The following is a 27,041-nucleotide window of genomic DNA, read 5'->3' on the forward strand; positions in this document are numbered from 1 at the left end:
ATCCTTATCCAAAGCGCCAGAGAGGTCTGACGTTCTAATAACCTAGGAGAAGTGACAGAGAAAAAGATGTTATCATTGACTTGGATCCTGAAACAGAGGAATTTACACCAGTGGGTGCCATTGAACAGGTGAAACTTAAGATGCAGAAGTGCTAGATAGTTGTGAGCCCCCCTCAGGTGCAGGAACCGCAGCACATGAACCATGAGTACCATGTGGATCCTCTGAAAAGCAATGGGAAATAACAGTAGTACCCCCGATATTCTCACCACATCTCAAAAGGGAGATTAGACCCCATATGAGACTGACCTATGATTCTCCAAGGGGGTCTACAGAGGTTCATGTGGTTAGCACAACTATATGGGTAGTACCTATGACTCTAGAGATAGGTGACCCTGGCAGCTGTGGGACCATGTGGTGTAACAGTACTACAATCTGTATAAATTGTATGTGTGTTGGTTCCACTGTACCTATGATTCTATATACCTAAAGAGGATGATGTGTGTTAGGTAGCTATGTTAAGTGCCACAAGGACTGTAACCTTGTGTAACTGTGTGTAGTGATCCTCATCCGAGGATCCCAACATTCCAGTTAGTAAGGTAAAAGTAGACTAATTGTATCACCCATACTGTGTTTGTATTCTTCCGGCCGTCTGACCGTAGGCCACGTGTAGACCAGTAAGTGAGGTTCATTGACTCAGGCCCCAGTATTAGCAATAGTAATAAGTCTTGGAGCTAAACGTAGAGGGGTTACATACCTACATATGTATCTGAAACCAATAGATATAGCACCTTTCGGTAGCGGGCATAAGGGCACAAAAATCTATGTGGACAATAGGTGGGATGTGCTGCTTTAAAAACAAAATAATTTGGAAACAAAAGCTGCCAACACAAACAAATGAAGCCCATCACTGTAATCAGTTGACTTATGGTCCATTTTTAAATTGAATGGCACTTTTAAAGGCAGGTTATCCCTTTTTTCTTTTTCCACTTTCTCCCACTTTCTCCATCTTCCCCCACACATCTCTCTCCCTCCCTTTTCTCTCTCTATGGGCCTCATGCAGTAAGCGTCGATTAAGTGAAATCGGCAAGCTTACCGATTAGTCATGTTAATGGCGATTTTTCCTCTCCGTATGCAGTAAGTGCCGAATACATTCAAAATCAACCCGAAAACAAATCCGCCCACTCTCACGATGATTATCCGATCACACACAGGTGTATCGGCGTGCGTGGCGGGGTGCTGATAGGTTGCCCAATCACAAATCTTGCTGAATCAGGCGAAACAAGCATGTTTTGGATTGCGCGCCATATTTAAAGGCAACGTGTACTGCTAATCATTCTCTGTGTTGTTGGGAGTGAGAGAGAGAGAGACGCACAGAGCTGGCTGATTGAACATTTGCATATTGACGGAGAGACTTGTTGTGTATTGGGTGAGCTTTGTCCATTGTTGTTTTGTTTACATCTTTGTCTTGTTTTATATGTGGAAGTGTTTCGTGTGATTGGCTGTACATTAGTTGTCTGTTTTTTGTGAGTGCTGGAAGTATGCCCGCAAAGCGTGGGAAGAGTGATGCTGGTGGGAGTGGGAGTGCTACTCATGCGAGTACGCGTCGGAGTGAACGTACTGTTCAGGGGAGTGATGTTGCTGGTGCACCGAGTGGTGTTGCTGGGAGTGGGAGTGCTGGTGCTGGGAGTGCTGTTGCTGGGAGTGGGAGTGCTGTTGCTGGGAGTGGGAGTGCTGTTGCTGGGAGTGCTGTTGCTGTGAGTGGGAGTGCTGTTGCTGTGAGTGGGAGTGTTGTTGCTGGGAGTGGGAGTGCTGTTGCTGGGAGTGGGAGTGCTGTTGCTAGGAGTGGGAGTGCTGGTGCTAGGAGTGGGAGTGCTGGTGCTAGGAGTGGGAGTGCTGGTGCTGTGAGTGCTGCTGGTGGCGCAGTTGCTGATGGGGTGGATGGTGGTGGCGTGCTTGCTGGTGGGCAGCTTTTGGAGGCTCTTCCATTGGAAGAAGGAGAGTCCAGTCAGCACCAGCCAAGCTCTGACCCTAAACCTGCTCGGAAGAAACGTGTGGAGAAGCCACGTAATCCTCGCTTCAATGACCAGGAAAATACAGCTCTTGTCACTGGCATTCTGGAGCACTATGACAGTATATATGGACATTTACTAGGTAAGTGTACCTTTACATTTATTATTCAAATACATGTGATCCTAGGTCATCTGAGTTTTGTTCATATGCAAATATGGGTTCAGAATATCTTTCTATGTTAATTAGTCTGGAAACACAGCTTTTTATCATGCCTTACAAGGACAACTAAACACAGGCGGTCAATTTGCCATAACTGCATACAATATGAATGCAACCTTGCTTACATGTATAGGTTTAGTAGTGAATGCTCATGTGCTTCACATATTACACATAAAACAGCATGTTTGCTATCTCTTGGAACAGCTAGCAGTGTAGGAAACTGGTGCTTCTATTATTATTCATTTACCTCATATATTTTATATGTTTTTCAAGGGCGGACAAGTTCAGCAAGCAGAAAAGAAATGTGGGACACAATAGTCATTGGTGTCAATGCGTGTGGGAATCATGTGAGGGACAAGCGGAATTGTCACAAGAGATTTGATGATATTAGGTCCAAATTGAAAAAGAAAATACAACACCAACGCGTGCATGCTACTGGCACTGGAGGTGGCCCGACACCACAACGTCTCATATTAAGTCCATTGGAGGAGCTGCTTCGGGCAAAATTACTTCCCGTCGTCGTGGAAGGCTTACCTGGTGACCGTGATATAGGAATTTACCCCTCACAATTTCCACCAGGTGAGAAATATTACTGTACTAGGCGTGTCGTTGCTTACAGTTATTTTGCATAGTTACACTGCTTTTTATACTGTCTTCACAATATAAGCATACCTGCATCTATATATGTATATGTCTGATTCTGTATATATATATATCTCAAAATAGACATATATGTTGTAGTCCTACTAAAAGCAGTAACTAATATAGCACGTGCCATTGCGTGCTCATTTACATGTGAATTCCCAAAATGCATTGCTGCAGTGGAAGCAATTGATGGTGGGCGAAGATGGGGAACAACAGGGTAGTACACATGTGTAACACATGTTAATGAGAAATTATTACTAGCTACAGGTACAGAACAGAAATATGTATAATATTATTGTGTATTTTATTTATTTTACTCCGACAAACATGACATTACTGCCTATTTTAAGCATGCATCAAATATATTGCATGCAACGGCCTACAAACATCACTTGCACTAACACATCTATAGTTGTTTATGAAAAGGTCCATTTTTGCTTTAAGTCATATACAGACAGCATAATGAGGCACACGTATCATATTTTATGTTATTGTTTTCATAACTTAAAAACTGCACACGACTATTTAGCTCATCTACCATTGTGTTAAAGCAGCTGCAATTAATATCTCATCACAGCATACACTTCAACAGAGGGGGTGGGGTTCAGCACACACACTAATTACAGCCTCATTTTAGGGTCAACTTAGTTCACACCATTTTCACCTGTTTCAAGTAATTGAAAGGTGTGGCTGATTAGGCTTTTTGGGGAAGGGAATACCGTTCTTACAACCTGACTAGCACAACTGAAGTTAATCACACTCATTTGAAAGCTACACTTTAGCTACTAAATGCCCCAACAACTCATTACTTATCAAAGCGTACGTCACACATTAGTTCACTCATATCTATAGTTGAACTACTACTATCAACGACACATTATCACACACTGCATGTGTTGTCTTGTTTAGTCACAGCCACATTCATGTGTGCCACATCTTATATTAATGTACCACACATATCCTCTACCAAAAACAACACTTTTTGCAATATGACCACCTTCATGATAACCATTGTGAATGGTCATCTCATGATAGTTATGTACATTATGATACTGATATCACTACACAACATATGATTTTTATGTACAAATTTTATCTATTTATCCTCACGCATTACTGCAGGAACATAGTATGTTTTATGTTAGGGAACTCAAAAGTTCTAAGTACACAGGCATGTACATTGTTATTACAACTATTTATGTTCACTTTCACACACACATTTTGGGTTAAGGAAATGATGCTGTTAGGTACTCATAAATACAGAACATACAATAACTGTTTGTTTTACACATGTAAATGTAAAACTTATGTTATTGTTATATATAGTTGCCCCTGAAGGACATGTGTCACCTGAGACTGAACAAGTGTCTTCACCTGGGTCAGCCAGCTCAACACACCTAGAAGGTGAGTGTATCAGTTGGTGGCCATATAATATGTGCTCTTCTATATGTTATGTTGTCATGTTCATTATTTGTTTTGCACATCTTCTTTAAATAGGATTACTTAGTGTCAGTGAAAATGAAGTGTAAGGCAACTTGTATTGTGTTAGTGATGTTAACTATCATGTAGGAGTTGTGAGTTTACAGCAAGTTTTCATTCACTCATATTTCATACTGAGTCCAAACATTATTCTTAAGTCAAGGTAGTTTTTAATGTGAGGTTATAAAACGTTATAAAACGTATGGAAACATGTTACTTATGTTACTTATGACACAGTACAATTACATAGTAACACAGCAGAGATTAACATGCCATTTAATAATGTGTACATTTATTTGTAGAACATGATGAAGAGGATTTTGATGATGATGATGATGATGATGATGCCGCCGCCGCCATAGACACACAAATACAAGCAAGTGACCATGAAGAGGTTCCAATTGAAACTGTTTTACCGCCAAAACGTCCAGCAAATACCACATATGATGCAATTGTAGCTTCTGAGGGAAAAATTGTGGAAGCAGAAAATCGTCGCCATTCTGACCTGATGACAGTGCTGGAAAGGATGATTGCACTGCAGGAAGAAACAGTTTCACAATTGGCACATCTCCACAGAGTCTTCATTGAAGTGCCTAAACAGTTGCAAAAAATCAACACCTCATTCGAAGCATTAGTTGTTCAGCAAACACAAGCTAATTACTGGAGAATGACTAATGTACCACAATTCAACACCTCCCAGCCAGGATCTGTTCATGCAGGTCAGTTTTCACCACATTCATCTGATATTCATTCACCAGGCCCAAATGTTACCGGTCAAGTAGCAGACATTGCTGTGCAGGTTCCTGATGACATCCTACCGCTGCCATCTGTACAAATTCAGCAGCAGACACCTACAAAGGAGGCGACAAAAACAAAACAAGACACACATGAAACAGACCAACCATCACTTGTGCAGTGTCTACCAACTTGCTCACATGTGTCAGTGGGCACAAGCCCTGTCCGTGAACAGTCACTACCCAAAAGCCTTGTAGGTGAGTCACTGGCCAAAAGCCCTGTAGGTGAATCGCTGCCCAAAAGCCCTGTAGGTGAATCGCTGCCCAAAAGCCCTGTAGGTGAATCGCTGTCCAAAAGCCCTGTAGGTGAATCGCTGCCCAAAAGCCCTGTAGGTGAATCGCTGCCCAAAAGCCCTGTAGGTGAATCACTGCCCAAAAGCCCTGTAGGTGAGTCACTGGCCACAAGCCCTGTAGGTGAGTCACTGGCCACAAGCCCCGTAGGTGAACAGTCACTGGCCACAAGCCCTGCCCGTGAAGTGCCAGAGGCCACTCAAAGTGGCTCTGTTGTGCCTAAAGTTGGTGGCAAAAGAAAAAGGAAAATTCAAGAGACAACAAGCAGGCCTGTTACTCGCTCGCAAAAGGAACAAAAAAAATAAATGTTATAATTCAGAAAATATGTCTTTGGCCTTGTTTTGTTGACTTCAGATTATCTAATTACTATTGTATGTATGCTGAAGACTGTGTTGTTTCCAAACTTTCAAGTATGTTCTTGTACACGTGAAGTTTTGGAAATGTTAACACTCCTAATTAATGAATAGTGTTATAAATATTTATGTTTTAATCGTCTGTTCAGTAATGGTCCACCAGGAGCCAGTTGCTAAGTTTAGAGAAGCTGCCATTGACTTTGCAGCAAAACATTGCATTTGGGTGTGTTAATTGATGTAATCATTGCATGTGCATATTATTTTCATGCAATTATAAAAGCACCTATTTAACTGCAAACATCTTTCTTGTACGTGTACAGCAGGATTTTGTGTTAAATATTACTTACCTTTGGTGGCCATTGTAATGTTGTCCTTTAATCATTTATGTGTTCTTGTTTCAAGAACATCTCTGAATTTATACTAAAATATATGTAGTATGTATTGATATATGCACACACACACACAGACACACACTGTGTGTGTGTGTGTGTGTGTGTGTATATATATAGTACTATCTAAACTGGTATAGATGTATTTACAAAAAACATACACTTCATGCTTCCTTGTGAAAACACACTATTTTAATAATACAGGCCTAATGTTTGACAACTATACTAAGTGTGAGCCTCTAACATTATTGGGTGCAAACAAATGTTTATGACTTAATTCACTCATGTTTATCACCATTTAAATAGGTTTCATACAAGGCCTACTTACTGCCATCAATATGTTGTGTGTACTCCTGCAATATAAAAAAAAAAAAAAAAGATACATTATATATATATATATATATATATATATATATATATACATATATATATACACACACACACACACACACACACACACACACACTATACATATAGTACAATATACACTTTATATATATATATATATTTTTTTTTATGAGAGAGATATATTTATATATATATAGATACACACGTATTTAAACTCATGCAGACAGGTAGTTAACCAGACTTTCAAATACACACAGAAAAGTATGTGGGAAAAAAACATTTCATTTTGCAGGTGTGTGTATTTACTGATATGGCTGTCTAAGCACTATTTTCACACAGTGCTCTTTGTTATTTTTATAGAAAACTCAATGTTACTGAAATAAGTGTAGGAATGTTTTCACAAACGAGATAAAAAAATGATACATGTTTTTCCCACATTCGCCTATCACTAACCACAAAACTTAACCCAATTAAAAGGACACATCCAATTGGCGTTTGAAATAAGGAGTAAAAGTAGTTACTTTTGTTGACCTTGAAAACGAAACACAGGAATTTGTTAGCCATTGAGCAGAATCATTTTGATGAGCAAAGAAGACAGAACTGCACACATCTTTTGTGCTACTCTGACATGGCTGATGAATTCGTTAACAATATGAATCCCCTTTTAGGGTATAAGTACATGGTTTCAGAAGCAATTTTAAACAGTCGCGGACACAAAGCAAGCACACGCCAAATCTATGATTTGATTCGAGCTAAATATCCTTATTACCAAGACCGTAGGCATGCGCGGAATTTTAATTCCTCAATAAGATTCACTTTATCAACTAATGACTTTTTTGAACGTGTGCAGGATAAGCTAGAACACACCTATGGTTTCTGGAAGATTGCAAAGGAAAAGCATTTTACCCTGAAAGAGGGCACATATATTGTTGTGAAAGGCATATTTATTCCTAATGCCAATAGCAATGGATCCGCTACTACTGTTCCGTGTGAATCGATACCTGCTGCAATATCTGCACCCTCCATTCCTGAAACCCACATTGTACAACAACAAAAGTACTATGATTATGTACCAAGCCTTTCAGCTGAAAATGCATTGGAATGGGAACCAGTAGAAATGAACCTACCTCCCGACCAATTGTTTGAAGAAAGCAGTGGCGATTCCTATGAGCGCTTCATGGAGGAGATGTGTGTCATACTGGATTCAGCGGGTGGGTCAAGCGTGGATGAAAATGCCTTGCATTTCTGGAGCGACCAGTTGCAGCCAGACGAAGAGTTAATTCTAGAAGAATGGTAAATATAACAACCGTTATGCGTTGACTGTGCGTTTAAATGTTTTTTTTTTTTTTTTTTTTTAACCACCATTTTCCCTTTCAATGCGTGGATACAGCGTAACATTGCAGACTGCATAACATGTAGCGATCACAAAGAAATTGTTGCCGAATACAATATAGTATAACCTGAAAGAGTAGTACACATTGCTGACGGAATAAATATACGTACTTTCCTATCCCTTTAACCATATTAGCAACATTTTAACATAACTCTAACACATACCTGTTTTGTTATCATGCAACATTTAAAAGCGGGTCCACCACGTATGACGTGGGACCCTTGTCATGGCCCAAGGCGTCCTTAAAAAGGATTACGGATGTAAGTCCCGCCCCCAAGCGACGTGCGCGCCTCAAAGCCTATTGGCTGTCATGTTTTGTTATAGTAACGGGAACTGCAGTGTGTCATGTGTGCGGCTCAGTGTTTGTAGCCGTAAAGTGGGCGTTAGCCGAATGTTAATTGAGTGGGAGGAGTGTTAGCGTGCGTTTCACGCTGGTTTAACATGACGTCACACGTATTGCATTTGCGCATTGTGTTATCGGCCGTCCTTTCTGTCCAAACACGTCTGTTTAAAAAGAATACAGATGTACTCGTTTAGAACGAATGTAGTTTCGTATTCATTGTATTTGAAATAAAGATTTTATGTTTAATGGTATTTTCAAGATGTATTGAACGCACAACGTACGCTTTGTTTTGCGCATGCGCTAACAGTTAGTGCAGCCAAGCGTGAAGTGCGTGCGCACACTAAGATGTGCGCGCACATTTTTCAGTATACAGGCAACGTTCACATCATATACATAGTTATGCCTGCTACAAATTTAAAGAAACATTACATACTGATGTACACTTGTACTTCTAACATATAAGTGAGTGACGTGTGTATGTACACAATCATATAGAGCTGTGTAATGCGTTGTCACGGATACATATATAGTAAGGTGCCATATTTGACCATCATGTGTTTGCTGTATTTCAGAGATGTCGGGGAAGATACAATCGGATCAATGTATGATTTCAGAAGAGTCTACCTTTATATGAGATGATTGTGAGGAGGAGCCACGACTACTATACTACATATGGAACTAATTTTATATTGCTTGCAGCGCTTATTAACAAACAATTAAAAATGTGATACCCTTATGCCTATATTGCATAAGCACTTAATTAACATAATGATGTTGCAAAATAGTGCCTCATGAATTTTTATTGAGTGTTCTTTAATGACTACTATCATTTTATGGCATGGTGTGTTTTATATATAACAACCATTCCCACTCTGCTAACACATTTGTGAATTCTATTGTGTAATGGAACGTATGACTGTCGAAACTATGTAACAATAATAATAATAATAATAATTATAATATGAGCATGTTCATGTATAGCGCTGCTAGTTGTACACAGCGCTTTACAGACACATTTTTCAGGCTGAGGTCCCTGGCCCGTGGAACTTACAATTTATTTTTTGCCGCCTGAGGCACAGGGAGATAAAGTGACTTGCCCAAGGTCACAAGGAGCCGACACCGGGAATTGAACCAGACTCCCCTGCTTCAAAATCTCAGTGCCAGTGTGTGTCTTTACTCACTGAGCCACTCCTTCTCCCAATGTAAAGGACACTTACAACCAACTAGCCATTTCTTGTTAAAAATCTCTTGTTACATGGGTATGTTGATAAAATGGTTTGGGACTGTAGCAAATAATGTTATTGGCCAGATGTTGTGGTCCCCTACAATGCATGATGTTCTGATTATGACATCAACATCATGTAATGAAGTACGTTTCTGTGTATATTTCATTAACCTAACTAACTATAGTTTACTGTGTTTATTAAACGTTCTAAAAATACATAGTATAGTCAATATGATGATATAAGCTACCATAATAAAGCTGGTGTTATCATTTGTCGGTGTTATACATGGATCCTACACAAATTGATACAGACACAAACAGTTGTCTTACAAAGTGTGTCTATGCTAATGTGCACGTGATTGACGTTACAATTGTGACAATACTTGATAATTATTATCATGATAATGATGAAGTGACGTGATTTATATTGCAAAAATATTACCAACATTGTCATATTGGTAAATTATAAATGCTAAATGACAGTAACATTAGTGACAAATTTGTCTTCTCTGTTAACAGTTTAACACTTGGTACATGTAGGACACATCCACACACGTGTGACTTATACATACACATGTCACAAATTTAAATTAATGTTGACTATTAATTCCTAGCATTACAAAACACCAACATTGCTAAATATAAGATGTAGTACGCATTGTTGTGATTGCAGGCATTCATGCATGGAGTTTTATGATCAGTCAATTTCATCCGTGATGAATGATCTCCCGTAAGTAAAGAAATAACTACAGTTATCCCCTTGTCTCCAAACACCTCTATATTACATTAATGGAATTTATAAGGAAACATACATAAAATGTGATGAAATGGGAGTAATCATTTTCTAATACAATGCACATGAAAGCTCAAGAGTAGCTAAATGCATATACATGATACAGAAAGTACATATATGTAACATTTGTGTTTAAATCAATATGTTGGGTTTTGACTTCAAATAATTATAGGAAGATTGATGTAGGCACATCTTATGAGAGATGTCAGCAAATATACATACCATGATCAGTCATACTGGAGATATACCTATAATGCAAAGGAACAATATATAAATTGCAAACATTGACATGCCATCTTCAGTACCGTAAACAACACAGCAAAGTGTGTATTTGGTGTTAAATGTGCAACACCATGTATATTTCATGACATTCAAAATGTAAATCAGGCTGGTGTACACATCATATGGATGTACATGTTACACTGCACCAATAACATTGTATGTAAGCATACTAGAAGCATGAATGAGTATGGGCATAATATGTGTATTGTGTTAGCATAAGGAACAACACAATGCTAAAATATTAGTGCTTTGTTACCCCAGTTGTATTCACATACACACAACTAAAGTACAATTGAAGAGGGATTATATAACCTGTGCAACAATAACATACCGGTGCCACATCCCTTTGTGCACACAGCAGAGAAAAGAAAGGTGTGCAACCCATATTCATCTGTGTCCTACCAGAAGGGTATATAAAAAAACATTATTGTTAAGATAACATAATGTAACTATAAAAGTAGAACTTGGAACATATATGTTTTTACTTACAAGAAAAAAATGAATTGATGAGATTCTGGCGTGTCTGGCCACCACTGGCTGTTTGTTCATTTTCAGCAGCTACATGGGTGGGATGCTCGTCTACCAAAGGCTCAGCTAGGTCTGATTGTACATTGTGCCTGAGTGCAACATTGTGCAAAATGCAACAGGCAAGGATAATATCAGACACTTTTTGAGGCTTGTATAGAAGAGCCCCACCAGTTCTGTCCAGACACCTAAATCTGGTCTTGAGTAGGCCAAATGTCCTCTCTATAACAGATCTTGTAGATATATGGGCTGCATTGTACCTCTCCTCTGCTTCAGTTTGAGGGTTTAGCACCGGAGTCAAGAGCCACGGCCTAATTCCGTATCCTGAGTCACCTATAATGAATGGAGCACACATAAGCTGACATTAGTGATCAAATTGTACAATGCCAACATTCCTAAATAAAAATGTGTTTTGTGTTAGAACATGTAAATGTGTACTCACCCAGCAGCCAACCATGTTCAAAATGTCCCTCTTCGAACGCATGGAAGACTGAAGAGTTCCTCAGGATGGAGGAATCGTGACTGGAACCAGGGAATTTGGGTACCACATGCATTATCCTCATCGTCGCATCACATACCACCTGTACATTGAGTGAATGGTAGTGCTTACGATTGCGGTACACATGCTCACTCTGACTAGGTGCAATCAAAGCAACATGTGTGCAATCGATTGCACCCAGCACACATGGTATCCCTGCTATATTATAAAAGCCAGTCCTGACTTCCAGCCACGCTGTCGCCTCTGTAGGAAAATGAATATAATTCCTAGCGCGTCTATTGAGTGCATAGAGAAACTGGGTCAAGGCCCGCGAGAATGTAGATTGCGAGACCCCGCCCAGTATGCCCACAGTTGTCTGGTATGACGCGGAAGCAAGATAATGTAATGAGCACAGCATTTTAACAAGCCCAGGGACTGCACGACCTCTGGCTGTGAAAAAATCTAAATCTCCCCTTATCTCCTGATAAAGAGCTAAGATTGCTGCTGAACTCAAACGATAGCGACTTACAATCTCCTCCTCACTCATCCCATCTAACAGGGTTCTCTCCCTGTACAGACGCGGACGAGGCACAACTTGTCTCCTCTGTCTTCTCCTCTGATCTCCTGTCCCTCTCCCTGTCTCTGTCGTATCCGCGTGACTGTCCCTGTCACTGTCCCTCGGTGTGTCCCTCCCTTGCCCTATATGATTGTCTTCATCATCAAGCATGTCATAGAAAAGAATGTTCCTCCGTCTCCTAAACAATCTCAACATTTTGAAATGAGTAGCTGTGAATGATCAGGTAATGGGCGTCCTTTAAATAGGTATGTGATGATGTCAGGTGACATAGTAAAATGCAAGGTGTTACATTAACATAATAAAGTACTTCTGTGGCAAGCTGTGTGCAGTTCTTGTTATAAGTATTTGTTGTGTGTATTCTGCAGGGAATGATGATATTTGGCAATGATGTGACGTGAACCTTTGTAGAAACATTGCTTGCAAATAAATAGTTGCATGTGCAATGCATGTAACACTTGTGAACGCAACAGTCAATCATGTAATTAGGCAAAAAGGCTGAGATTGACGTGGGAAAAGTTTTCTGTAACATGTGTAATTAGGCATGTTATTGTGACATGTTGACAACAATGAATAGTCGTGTGCATATGCATGCATTTCTGTAAGGAGGATAGTTGGTATAGAATGAGTTAACAAGGTGTCCCAATGCTGAATTACTGTACATGTGTGTATAAGTTAGGTTGAAGTGCTTGTAATGCTACGGTTACAATGTAAACATGCAATGTGATTGAGCGTCCAATAAGTGACGTCATGAAAATAGGGAGGACCCAAAAGTATATGTAAACATGAGAAGACAGATGTACATGAACGTTTAAAGATGCGTGTCACATTACAAGCATTGTGTAATGTAAAGGAAGATGAATATACTGTGTATGTGTGACATGTGTGACATGTGTAACATCATGTAAATAATTGTCGCTCAGTTCAGTAAAATGTGTGATATGATGTGAGGTTCTCCTTTAAGAGTTGAGTATAGTATTTTCCCTTGGCACATCATCACATGATGAGTAATGTGACCCGCAAATGCTGCAAACATGTAAAAGTATAATGTTATGCAAATAATACACGTCAGCTGTGACACAATGCAGGGAATGCCCCCACACTGTAATGCAAATGACGTTTGTATTGTGAGCAATGAAACGTAAACAGTACTATACTGTTATACGTCCCCGCTCCATTGACTCCATTGATGTACAGAAGATTTTTTTTTCTAAGTGCCGTTCCGGCAGCCTTAGCGATCGTTCTCCCCTCCAAACTGCCAACTTTAGTTGGCGGGAGAAATTGGCCATAACATCTCAATTTCGTAGTGCCGATCAGCCCCGATAAGCTGTTTTTTTTTGTTGAATCCAGCCGATTTAAAAAAGTGGCGATCAGTGGCGAAAACAGGCTTATCGGCAGCCGACTGCCCATAACAAAATAATCGGCTCCGAAACATGGCGATATCAAGCACTTATCGGCGCTTACTGAATCTCAAACCCAATTTTGGCTATAAAATGGCGATAATTCCCTTATCAACGCTTACTGCATGAGGCCCTATGTTCTATCAACAAACCTGACTATATATCTATTATCATTTAAGCTACAGAGGATCTCTGGAATTTACAATTTATACACTAAGTGCTATTTTGCGTGATTTTTTCTGTGCCCCCAATACCTCAGAATCCACTCAGGACTATATATGTGCATTATGATGCCTCTGATGAGCTATATCTCACAAAGGGGTGGACAAAACTGTTTTTTAATATAGTAAGACATTGTTTATTGTTTGTCTTTTTAATTTTATTTAAATGTATGTTAAAGATATAAACATTTAAAACTAGTAATACAGGGAGTTGCAAAGTCTAAGGCCCTTATTCTGTATGGTGTGTTTAGCGCAGATGATGTGCTATCGCAGGAAAAGTCCAATTAATGTCAATGGGGCTTTCATGCGATAGCACATCGTCTGAGCTTATCATACCTTACAGAATATGGGCCTAAGACTCTAAAGCCTATTTTGTCCTGAAGCACCGGGTCTCCTGAGCTGAAAGGCATTTAAGGTCCAGGGACCCCCTGCATTCTCAGTCTGAAAACAGGGCCGTCCAATGGGCAAGGCGGCTGCCTTGGGCTCCTGACCTTCGTGAGGCCCCGCGCTCCCTCTTCCTGTTTGGCGCTGGGTTCCAAATTCTGCCAAAACAGCAGCGAGAAGACCTGGAGGAGAGGGGAGCTGGGAAGTCCCTGAGCCTGTGCAGGACTGCACTGCTGCTCATCACAAGGTATGGAGGCGGGGAGGGGTGTGTGTATTAAGAGATAGCTGGGGGAGGTGAGAGGTAGCGGGGGAGAAGTACGTGTATGCACATGCAGGGGGGTCTTTCCTTATGCTGTGCAGCCTTCCTTCTGTAGCGTCAAGTTGTCACGGCGACGAGTTGCCATGACAATGCAACATCACGTTCTGTCGTCACGTCATGATGTTACAGGAGGAGCAGCCCCGCAGCCAGCATGCCACTTCAGGCCCAGCCAAAGGTTAGGCCGGCCCTGACCGAGACACTTATAGCTCTGTATGTACTGCCGGTACTTGCTGGTGGTCTTAAATCTCCCATGGCATGTGGGCCAAAAGGAAGCTGCGATAGATTATGTTGTGGCCTCCTATTGGCCTGCATGCTGTAAGAGATTTTGTTTCCCCTTTAGGGTATGGTACTGGCTGCACCTTCGGAGGTAAGTATTAGTATTAGTAAATATAACCAGGGTTCCCCGAGGCCGAAATGAATGTGATTAAGCTCCGGGAGACTCCCTGCTTCACACGTAGGGAAAAAAATAAATCCCAAGTGGAACCACATTTTTATATTACAATCACAACATTTTAAACACTCCCCTCCTGCTATAATCAAATGGTCCGCGTCACAGGCAGGGACATAAATGACATCACAGAATGTGAGAGATGCAGAACACTGAACATGGCAGCACACAGAGGAAAACCATGAAGTCTAATACTTGGTATAATTTGTGCATTATTATTTTATTCATATTTACGTCTATCTTGATAAATTAAGCACATAAACAGCTATTACATTACATGAAAACATTCACACTACAGTTTTTCTTGTTTTTCGGTGTAACCTGCTTTCAAATGGAGAACATTTATGACAGGCCCACTAATATTTGACAGACTGGGTAAAGGTCCAAAATAGCAGAATATTTTAAAGATGCTCTAACAAATTTACATTTCTTAATATTTTGCTGGATGTAACTGCTGATTGCAATTTTTGCTGACTGAATGAGGGAATGCAGGAGAAAGGACCATGAATCACATATTGAATTATTATTTTGTATTGAGCATTTATGCAGATTCGTACAACATAATAGTTCTCTCATTTCCTTGTATCTAACCCCTGCTGAGGCTCTTTTCCTCTATGTATTTGTGTGCTCTGTTTTGTAAGTGACATGTGCTGTGAGCTCACCCTTGCTTTTTAAGAAGTTGTTAAGCCAGCAGCTCCTGCAATAAGGCACTGCGGGAGTTACCAGCACAGAATCCCCTAGAAAAGTAATCCACGTAACAAGTTGCTTGGCTCTTATCAACCCACGTTTGCTGGAAACCTGTTCTACCTACACAATTTTAAGGCCAACTTGCATTAATACTCGTTAGTGTGCTGAACTGTTAACGTGGTTTCGTGAATGAGGCCTCAGTCTCTTCTCTGAGCTTGGTTAGAATCAACACTGATTTCTCCTCCTTTTGCAGAGGTGGGTGTATTGGTGCAGTTTCCCCCCATAATTGTCAATCTCTCTCCCACTTAGAGATGAATCATCAGAGAAAAGGCATTTACTGCAGCACTTGCACACAAAGTAACAGCACAGCTGTGTCAAGCAGGAGAGATAGCCGGATGGTGCAGACAGGGGCAAATTAAAAGTATCTCATTCATACATGAAAAGTCATTTTAGCTGACTTGGACGAGGACAATAAGCTATTTAGATGTGACTCACTTAGATGTCAGCTCTTCTGACCTTGATGTAGTATGAGCTGCTATATTGAAGAAACATTCTAATGCAATTCATGTAGTTTCAGAATCTGATGTAATGGTTTACTAATCGAATATCAATACATTAGAATAGAGTATGTCAACACTATGGATGCTTCCCAAATGAGGCAAACATTTGTGTTTTTGACAAAAAGGTTGCACATCTGTCTTACTGACTTGTATAAGAAACAAAGACATACATTTTAAGTCAAAGTTTTTGTACATTCATTTGTGAAACAAAAATATAGAAAATACAACCAGTGTCACAATGAACAAGAAACAACAGTCATCCTCCTGGGTCCGCATGCGCAGACACTGAAACGCATTGGGTTCCACTACACAGGACCCAGGAGGATGACGTCATCGGACATGGACGCAGCATAATAAAGATGGAGGAAAAATCTGCGGAGGCAGCCTTGAGGCAGCTAAATTAGAGGTTATATGATTGCATCATGGGTGTGGACATTGGAGGAATGGAGATATGCAGCACATGTTTTCTATCTTTGCTAATTGGACATATTGCATTATGGGGATTAGGGTGCTATTTAAATGCTGTCTTTTGGGATTGTGTGTTATGCCACTATGTCACTTGATAAAGACCGTGTAGGTCGAAACGTTGTGTTGGCTCAATAAATGTGTTTAGATTTGCAGAAATCCGTTGTGCCCTGTGTTCCTTCTACTACTGATCTAGGACTGGAAACAGGCTTTCGTTCAAGCACGGGAGCACCGGTAATTGTATCATTCTAACTATTTTGTAAGATGTGCAGCATTTACTTCATATACCTGGAATGCTCTCTGCTTGGCCATGCGATTCCTGGCCAGCTTGTGGCGCGTGAGTGGGGGGGCTCGACCATGATGTCACATCGCTGGTTCGCCCTCATTGGGCGGACCACGCACGTAACGCGCCAGCGAGTGGCAGAATCAAATTTACTTGTCTCTGCAAGCAGCTGAGCGCTCACGGGCACATGCGCTCACGTTGGCGACACATTTTGTAGCAATGTGTTTCATTGCGGCGAACGAGAGCGCGTGTGCCTGCTCAGCATCACCCTGGCTGTAATCATATTTCTACATGTTCTCATACTCGCCTCCAACAATCAACTTTACCTCCTTGTGGTGTAAACCACTCTAACCTCATACCCATCTCCTGTAACTCTCCTTCCTCTCTCTTTCTCCTGTGCTCTTTGGAGTGCGCGCTCCCTTTCTAACAAGTTCCTTTCTGTGTATGACTTCTCTTTCTCTCACTCTCTACTCCTTTTTTCAATAACTAAGACTTGGCTCACTCAGCCTGACTCTGCACTGGAAGCTGCCCTCTCTTATGGTGGTCTTTCTTTCTCCCACACTCCGCACCCTGATGGAAGGGGTGGAGGCGTAGGGCTCATCCCCTCCTCAATCTGAGGCTACCGAATCCTTCCTAGTCCTCTCTCTCTTTCTTTTCTTTCCTTTGAGGATTAACACTGTCCAGCTTTCTTCTTCTCTCCCTCTCCAAATGCCGGTTATCTATCGCCCACCTACCTCTACTAATCCCCCCTCTGTCTTCCTCACTTTGAATCCTGCCTCTCCTTTCTCTCCTCCGACTCCCCTTTTCTTCTCCTTATGGACTTCAATTGCCATATTGATGACCCTTCTCTCTCTTGGGCTTCCCACTTTCTCTCTCTAACCTCTTCTTTTGGCCTTCACCAATGGACTGCAGCAAGCACTCACAATGACAACCACTACCTGGACCTGGTTTACACAAAAAAACTCTCTCTTTCTGATTTCTCCATTTCACCCTTTCCTCTCTCTGACCATCATCTCATCTAATGTTCTCTCTCTCACCTTTCCCCTTCCATCTACCCTTCGTCTCTGCAGAGATCTGCACTCTATTAACCTACCAGCTCTTGATTCCACTTTGCGCTCCTCCCTCTCCTCTTTCTGCTCTGCTCCAGACTCTGACAACCTGGTTAGGAACTACAACTCTGCCCTATCCTCCTGTCTTGATCTACATGCCCCTATTTTACTCTGCTGTTCTCACCCTTTTGACCCCAGACCCTGGCTAAATTCCCACACGCATGCTTTGTTCCTGCACTTGTATCTCTGAACAACTCGGGATGAATTCGCACACTCTCACAGACTTCCTTCACTACAAATTTATCCTATCCTGTTTCAACTCTGCCCTCTCCCAGGCTAAACAAATCTACTTTTCATCACTAATCAACATGCAGAAGTCTAACCCACACCGACTCTTCTCTGTCCTTGACTCTCTACTCAGACCACCATCTATTACCTGTTATTATTCCTCCATTTTACCTCAGGACTTTGCTGACTATTTAAAAGGTGAATTCTATACGTCAAAACATCCCCTGTGTATCCTCCTCACATTCTACACCTCTTCCTAACTCTCCTCCTGCCTTCCTCAACGGTTTTTCCGCTGATACAGAAGAGGGTGTGTCATTGCTGATCTCATCTTCTCCCTCAATTACTTCTTGAACCCATTCCCTCCCATCTCCTCAAACCTCTTGCTCCTACTCTAATCCCTACACTCACATATTTTCAACTCTTATCTCTACTCTGGTACCTTTCCCCCTTCAAACAAGCAACAGTTATATCCTTACTCAAATACAGAATGCTTATCCCACCTGTCTCTCTGTAATGGGTGCTCGCCACAAACAGGTGTTACGCCGGTGCTGCCCGCAGACCAGACCCGTCCCTTATACTGGAGGTGGGGACGTATAGGAACACACACCCGCAGCAGAAGGAGCGTGTCCGGAGTGTGGTGAATTAGGCATTGCCAGGCCAGGTGGTGTTTGCTAGCAATACTTGCCGGTACCGGTTAAAGAAGTTCCGTAGTCGTAGTCCAAGCCGGGTTCGAGGGATATCAGAATGAGCGTTGTCAAAGGAGTGCCGAGATCGAGAGCCAGAGGGGGTAGTCGTACAAGCTGTGTCAGAACCTGTGAAAACACTAAGAGAATCCTGAAGTACTTCCATGCAGAGACTATGTCGAGCAAAGACTGAGAGCAGAGAGGAGCTAGATAAAGCAGGAAGGTCCAATTAGGAACGGAGGCGGGACAGGAAGAGCTACAGGGAGACACTGCAGATTGGTGCAGGCATAACAGGCCAGGTGAGACTTGTTGGTAACCTAAGTATGCCCGTGCGGCTTGTGGGGGCGGAGCCTGAGGTCCTGGGGGACGGGAAGAAGAGTGTGCAGACTGAGCGCGCTCCGTAACGCGTGTATGCGTGTGGACCGAGCCAGTGGATGGTGCAGGTGTGCACGCGGGACGGCGTGGGCGCGCCCGGCGCTGAGCAGAGGAATCGCCGAGGGAAGTGAGTGCTCTGTGTGGGGAGCGCATAGAACGCCGATTCCTGACAGTACCCCCCTCTTCAGGAACGGCCTCAGGACGGTCCATGAACGGTTTCTCTGGAAACTTTTTCCTGAAGGACTTAAGAAGGGCCGGGGCATAAATGTCCTTTAAAGGTACCCAGGATCTCTCTTCAGGGCCAAAGCCCTTCCACTGCACCAAGAACTGGTCTTCGTATTCCTCGTTATTTTGGACAGTAATGGGGTCCGGTTTTCGAGTCTGATCCGAAAAGAAGTGACTGGTGATGAATGGTTTTAAGAGGGACACATGAAAGACATTGGGAATCTTCATACTGTGTGGTAGTTGGAGCCGGAATGCCACAGGATTGATTTGTTCACAAATAGGGAAGGGACCCAGGAACTTAGGTGCCAATTTTGGAGATGGTACCTTGAGGCGGATATTCTTAGAGGAGAGCCATACCAAATCCCCTGGCTTGTAACTGGGCGCCGAACGACGACGACGATCGGACTGTAGTTTCGATTTGCGGGAGGAGTCGAGAAGGGTAGTCTGAATCCTAGACCATGCGTTTTGGAGGGCAGTAATGCGTTCATCTACGGCTGGAACTCCAGAAGGGATGTTGGAGATGGGTAGGCAGGGGGGGTGGAATCCATAATTTATAAAGCAGGGCGACTCCCGGGTGGCTTCATTTTCAGCAGAATTGACAGTGTACTCTGCCCAAGGAAGGAGTTGAGCCCAATCATCCTGGGAATCGGATATGAAACATCTCAGGTATTTCTCCAGGGATTGATTGATTCTCTCTGTTTGTCCATTGGACTGTGGATGATAGGCGGAAGAGAAAGAAGAAGAGATGCCCAATCTCTTGGTGAAAGTTCTCCAAAATTTGGATACAAATTGAGAACCTCTGTCAGAAACAATGGACGAAGGAATCCCATGAATCCGGAAAATCTGCTCCGTAAAGATATCAGCAAGGGCGGGGGAAGTGGGTAATCCCTTAAGTGGAATAAAATGGGACATCTTTGAGAACCTGTCCACGACCACCAAGATAGTGTTCATTCCTCTGGACCTGGGCAACTCCACAATGAAGTCCATCGAAATGTGGGACCAGGGGCGGTCGGGAACTGGAAGAGGTAACAGAAAACCCTGAGGCTTTTGACGGAGAGTCTTGCTTTGAGCGCACGTGGGACAGGCGCGGGTAAACTCCAGAATATCTTGAGACATCCTTGGCCACCAGAAATTCCGACGAATGAGATCAGTAGTCTTCTTAAAACCTGGATGACCTGCAGATTTAGAGGAGTGACCCCAAGACAGGACCTCTGGAACAAATTTAGAAGGTATGAAGAGTTTGTTGCCAGGAACGACCAAGTCCTTGGGAATGCGTCTCTGGGAGTGCAAAATCTTGTCAAGATTCTTGAAAGTAGACGTGGCGAGAATCTTCTCTTGTGGAAGGATGGTCTCCAAAGGTTCCTCTGGTCTCTCTTCAGAAGAATGTATTCGGGAGAGTGCGTCTGCCTTTACGTTCTTGGTCCCGGGGATATAGGAAAGGTGAAAATCGAATCGAGAAAAAAAAAGAGCCCAACGAGTCTGTCGTGGACCAAGACGTCGAGCATTTTCTATGTAAAGAAGGTTCTTGTGGTCCGTGAGAATAGTAAACGGCTCTTTCGACCCCTCCAGCAGGTGTCTCCACTCTTTATTCGGTAATAAGGGGGAGGGGGTAACGATTTTTAACAGTTATGCGGTTCAAACCCCTTTAATCGATGCAAGGCCTAAAGGACCCGTCCTTTTTCTAGACAAAGAAAAACCCAGCCCCTGCTGGAGAATTGGAGTGACGAATAAAGCCTTTCTTGAGATTCTCCTGGATATATTCATCCATAGCATGAGATTCTGGTAACGACAAGGGGTAGGTCTTGGACTTGGGTAGGGAGTAACCTGGAACCAGATCGATCGGACAATCGTAAGTCCTGTGTGGCGGCAGAAGGTCTGACTGTACCTTATTGAAAACGTCCCGGAATTGGTGGTAAACAGAAGGTAGAATAACCTCAGGAACAGAGGTATTGGCCAGCAGTTGAGGCGGAAGTATGGCTGGTGGAGATGGCTCCTCTGACCTTGACCTCCAAGTAATAGGGTCTTGGGATGTCCAGTTGATGAGAGGATTGTGCTTCTACAACCAAGGTAAGCCGAGAATGACTGGAGTTCTGGGAGCGTGGATAACATCAAAGGCCAACGTCTCCTTGTGGGAGTGAGAAGAAAGGGTGATGGGGCAAGTCTCCAAGGCAATGTATGCTGGGGTGAGCGGACGGTTGTCGATCCCAACAAAGGCAACGGGAGACTTCTTCCTAATGAGTGGAATCTGGTTCTGTTTAAAGAAGGTTTGGTCCATGAAATTTCCTCCCGCGCCGGAGTTGATAAATGCCGCAGTGGAGGTGCGGAAGGTAGGACCCGAGAGAGAAACGGGAATGGTCAATTTTTTGGGAAGTTCCTTCCTGGAAAGGGGACAAGGAGATTTAGCACCCAGGGAGTCCCCCTTCGTACTCACTGGGTTCGGTCGTTTCCCGGGCATAGTGGACATTCACAGACCAGATGCTCGGAGGATCCGCAGTAATAACATAATCCACCGGCTTGGCGAGCTTGCTGCATCGGTGTCCGGGAATGCTGGACTCCAAGTTGCATCGGCTCAGGAGCCTCCAGAGCGGGTAGCGGGGAGACGGCAGGTCCTGGGGTTGGAGAGAATCTGGGAGAAGGAGCACGGAAGGGCATAAATCGGGGAAGCTGGCGCTGGAGGCGGCATACCTGAAGGCGCTGATCCACTCGATTGGCTTGGGAGATGAGTTCCTCCAGAAGCCCTGGCCTGGGTTGTGAGGCGAGCTCGTCCTTTACGGAATCCGTTAAGCCTCGCCAGAAGACTGAGACCAAAGCCTCCTAGCCCCATCGTGTCTCAGCTGCTATGGTCCTGAACTCCACGGCGTACTGGGCCACGGAACGACGTCCCTGGGAAAGCTCAAGCAAAGAGTCAGAGGCAGTTTCTTAGCCTGCGGGGGTATCGAAGACCTTTCGAAAGTCTCGTCTGAAGGCTGCGTAGTCGCGGGTGATATAGGGACGTAGTTCCCAAATTGGGGCGGCCCATGTCAGCGCTTTCCCTGTAAGCAGGCTGTAAACATACGCCACTTTCTTGCGACCAGTGGAATACTGCTGTGGAGCCATCTCAAACTGGATCTCGCATTGATTGAGGAAACCGCGGCAGGCATGCGGATCCCCTGCATACGGTTTAGGTGCCGGGATCTTCGGGCCCGAGGTCACGGCGGATACTGGTTCTGGCGACAGTGGCAGTGCGGCAACATGTGGTGCCTGAAATGAAATGTCATGAACCTGTTGAGTGAGAAGAGCCATTTGGTCCGTTAGGGCCTGGACTTGTTGATACATGGCCGTCATCATGGAGGCCATGTCAGTCTGGTCTGCGTCTTGTGGGCTCGACATAATGTTACGCCGGTGCTGCCCGCAGACCAGACCCGTCCCTTATAATGAGGTGGGGACGTATAGGAACACACCCGCAGAAGAAGGAGTGTGTCCGGAGTGTGGTGAATTAGGCGTTGCCAGGCCAGGTGGTGTTTGCTAGCAATACTTGCCGGTACCGGTTAAAGAAGTTCCGTAGTCGTAGTCCAAGCCGGGTTCGAGGGGTATCAGAGTGAGCGTTGTCCAAGGAGTGCCGAGATCGAGAGCCAGAGGGGGTAGTCGTACAAGCTGTGTCAGAACCTGTGAAAACACTGAGAGAATCCTGAAGTACTTCCATGCAGAGACTATGTCGAGCAAAGACTGAGAGCAGAGAGGAGCTAGATAAAGCAGGAAGGTCCAATTAGGAACGGAGGCGGGACAGGAAGAGCTACAGGGAGACACTTCAGATTGGTGCAGGCATAACAGGCCAGGTGAGACTTGTTGGTAACCTGAGTATGCCCGTGCGGTTTGCGGGGGCGGAGCCTGAGGTCCGGGGGACGGAAAGAAGTGTGCAGACTGAGCGCGCTCCGTAACGCGTGTACGCGTGTGGACCGAGCCAGTGGATGGTGCAGGTGTGCACGCGGGATGGCGCGGGCGCGCCCGGCGCTGAGCAGAGGAATCGTCGAGGGAAGTGAGTGCTCTGTGTGGGGAGTGCGGAGAACGCCGATTCCTGACAACAGGACAGAACCGTGAGGCTGAGATGGGGATTTAGAAAATACCAGCCTGCAGCTGTGAGACTGCGTCAGGTATGCAGATCCGTAGTCGTGTGGCCGGGTCAGGGTAGGAGAAATAGGATAGTGTTGATACTCACCGTGGTCAAGGGTTGGAGAGGTAGAATAGTCGATGTGTGTAGCGAGGTCAAGGTGTAGAATGTAATGGGTGCTCACCACAAACTGGACGGGACCGCGAGGCTGAGGTGGGGATGTTAGTAGCCACCGATCTACAACCACGTAACCGCGTCCGGAGTGCAGAGAAATAGTTGTGTGGCCGGGTCAGGGTAGGAGAGGTCTGGATGGTAGTATATACTCGCCGTGGTCAGGGATTGGAGAGTGGAATCGTCGTTATCCGTAGCCGTGGTCAAGGAGGAGAGAGTGGAAGTCCAGAAGCGAGCTGAGGTCTATGGACCAGAGAAGGCAGAGGTTCAGGTACGAGCTGTGGTCAAAACGGAAAGCAAAACAAGACAAGGCAGGGCCTAACCTAAGTTTATGCTCAGCCAGTTTGCAGGAGGGCTGGCTGAGCATTTAAAGGACAGGCAGCCAACGGAAAGGCAGCACACAGCTGCAGGGTAATGAGTAGTTAGACGTATCCTGTCTCCTGATAGGCCGGGGCAGAAAGCACTACAGGTGTGGAGCAGCTGATGAGTGTTAACCCCTTGTTTGCCTGTGTCTGCGCGGCACATGCGTGTAGGTAGCATGCGACATGCGTCGCCCGTGTCGTCACAGGGGCAGAGCCTGGGACCGGTCGTTGATGTATTTTCTTTCCAAGTGGTATGGCGCCTATGCATAGGTTGTAGCTGACGCGCGTCACCGTGACATCGCAGGTTGTCTCACAGAGCCGGGGCCTGATTCCGATCCTGACAGAACCCCCCCCCCCTTTCAGGGGCGACCTCTGGGCATCCCAGGGATGGTTTAGAAGGGAACCTCCGATGAAAGGCCTGAGTGAGCCTAGTGGCATGTAATTGATCTCGAGGGATCCATGAGCGTTCTTCGGGGCCGAAGCCCCTCCAATGGACTAGATACTGGAGTTTTCTCCTGGAAATTCTAGAATCCAGGACTGACTGCACTTCAAACTCTTGCTGTCCTTCCACTAGAAGAGGCTGAGGGGGTGGTGCTGGAGCAGGCGACTGGGGGCCCCGGATGAAGGGTTTGAGTAGGGATGTGTTAAAAACGGAAGGAATCCTCAGACACTGGCAACCGTAGGCGATAAGCCACTGGATTGATCTTTTCGGTAATAGAAAATGGGCCAATGAACCTAGGTGCCAATTTAGCGGTGGGTGCCTTCAAACGAATATTCTTTGTAGCAAGCTATGCCTTCTGGCCTGGGTTATAAGTGGGAATATCGCGACGATGCCGATCTGCCTGTCTCTTCTGCATGGGCACTGCTTTTTTGAGGTTGTGCTTGTCCTTCCCCAGGACTTCTGAAGTTGCTGGACCCTGTTTTCTGATGCTGGTACCCCAGAATTGGAACCTGTAGTAGGAAGAGCTGAAGGATGGAATCCATAGTTGGTGACGAAAGGTGAGTCCTGAGTGGACTCATTTCGTAGGTTGTTGTGGGAGAACTCAGCCCAGGGCAGGAGGTCCGTCCAATGGTCCTGGGTGTCAGAGATAAAGCACCGAATGAATTGCTCGAGGGATTGGTTGGTCCACTCCGTCTGACCATTAGTCTGCGGATAGTAGCCGGAAGAAAAGTGAAGGGAAATGCCTAGTTGTTGGCAAAAAGCAAGCCAGAATTTAGAGATGAATTGGGATACTCCATGAAGGCGAAAAATGTCCTTGATGAAAACTTTGGATAGCTTAAGAGTGTTAGGTAGGTCTTTAAGAGAAATTAAATGGGCCTGTTTGGAAAAACGGTCGGCCACCACCAAAATAGTATTTTTCCCCTTAGATACTGATAACTCCACGATGAAATTTATGGAGAGAGTCCATGGGCGATCTGGGATTGGGAGAGGTTGAAGCAAGCCTGCTGGTCTGTTATGGGGAGTCTTATTTTAGGCACAAGTAGCACATGCGGTGACAAAGTACTTTATGTCTTTGCGCATCCCTGGCCACCAGAAGGTTTGTTCCAGAAGATCGATCGTCCTCTTTGTACCTGGATAACCGGAGCTTTTTGACAAATGACCCAATGCCAGTACCTTCCTTCGAAATGTTGGTGCCATGAATAAGCGTCCTTTTGGCACCTTGAGACTCTCCGGAATGTAACATTGAACTTGCGTGATGTCTTGTAGTGAGTCGAAGGTGTAAGCTGAGAGTATACACGCTCAGGGAAGTATAGACTCTTGTTGATCCTCCGCCTTGTCCTCTATCAAAAATTGTCGTGAGAGAGCGTCGCTTTTAAATTGCCACAGCCCAGTGAAAGCCTGGAGGACCACACTGGGAACCATCTCTTCTCCTCCTCCCAAACTTCCATCCAGGGTCTACACCCCTATCATACTATGCAGGGACAACTTTAGGACTGCCACACGGCCCTTCCTGGACTCCGAGTCAGGGGGGAACTTTATTGACCAGGGATTTGCGGAGAGGAACAAAATACCCATAACAGATAAGGATCGCCCGTAGGTCTCGAAGCTATCAATGGTCGTCCACTCCAACCCTCCTTCATCACTCTACAAACTTTACCCCTTTTCTTGCAGGCCGTTGGAGGCCATTCCGAGAGCATACAATTAGATGTCATTCACACCGCCTCTGTGGACGTTATCCTAGGACTACCATGGCTCCAGCAACATAACCCTCAAATCGATTGGACGGGAGTCTTGCCTATCCGTTGGAACATACAGTGTCAAGGGAAGTGTCCATCTCCTTCCAAAAGTCTAGCTGGAGTGCTACTGCCGGAATCAGGGAATAAGCTGCCTGAGATGTACAAAGAGTTCCGGGATGTCTTTGATAAAGGGCAGGCCAAGGAACTACCACCCCATCATCCCTATAACTGTCTTATACATGTTCTGCCCGCCCGGTGCTACTCTTCCCAGGGGGTGCTCTTATCCTTTGTCAGCCCCGGAGACCAAGGCCATGAGGCAGTACATTCAAGAGAATCTGAAAGCAACTACAATGTGGGAATTCGGGAACTCCTCATTAATAAAATGGCTTTGGAGGAATGGAGACACCTACTCGAAGGCACAGAGAACCCCATCACCATCTTGACCGATCACAAGAACTTACTTTATATTGAAGGTGTGCGTCGCTTGGGGTCACGTCAGACACGATGGTCCTTGTTTTTCACTCGCTTCAATTTCATCATATTTTACCTCCCCAGTTCCAAGAATATAAAAGCGGGCGCATCCTCTCTGCAATTCCTAGTAGAGGATAAATTGGAGGATCACCAGGAGACTATACGTCCCCCGGCGTGTATCCTTTTAGCTAACGTCTTCGGCGCTCTACCAGATATCACAAGGACACAGAGCAGCATTCCTTAG

At 44.3% G+C, this 27,041-nt stretch overlaps 1 protein-coding gene across 1 annotated transcript; it reads left to right on the forward strand.

Annotated features, from left to right (window-relative positions):
- Window positions 1–2,511: 2,511 nt before the first annotated feature.
- Window positions 2,512–27,041, forward strand: LOC142494679 (uncharacterized). The gene is made up of 5 exons (XM_075599112.1): window positions 2,512–2,808; window positions 4,201–4,278; window positions 4,656–5,345; window positions 23,984–24,057; window positions 26,262–27,041. The coding sequence occupies exons 1-5, from the start codon at window positions 2,532–2,534 to the stop codon at window positions 27,039–27,041; spliced, it is 1,899 nt and encodes a 632-aa protein (XP_075455227.1). The 5' UTR covers window positions 2,512–2,531.

The sequence above is a fragment of the Ascaphus truei genome, chromosome 5 (assembly GCF_040206685.1).
Source record: "Ascaphus truei isolate aAscTru1 chromosome 5, aAscTru1.hap1, whole genome shotgun sequence".
NCBI lineage: Eukaryota > Metazoa > Chordata > Amphibia > Anura > Ascaphidae > Ascaphus > Ascaphus truei.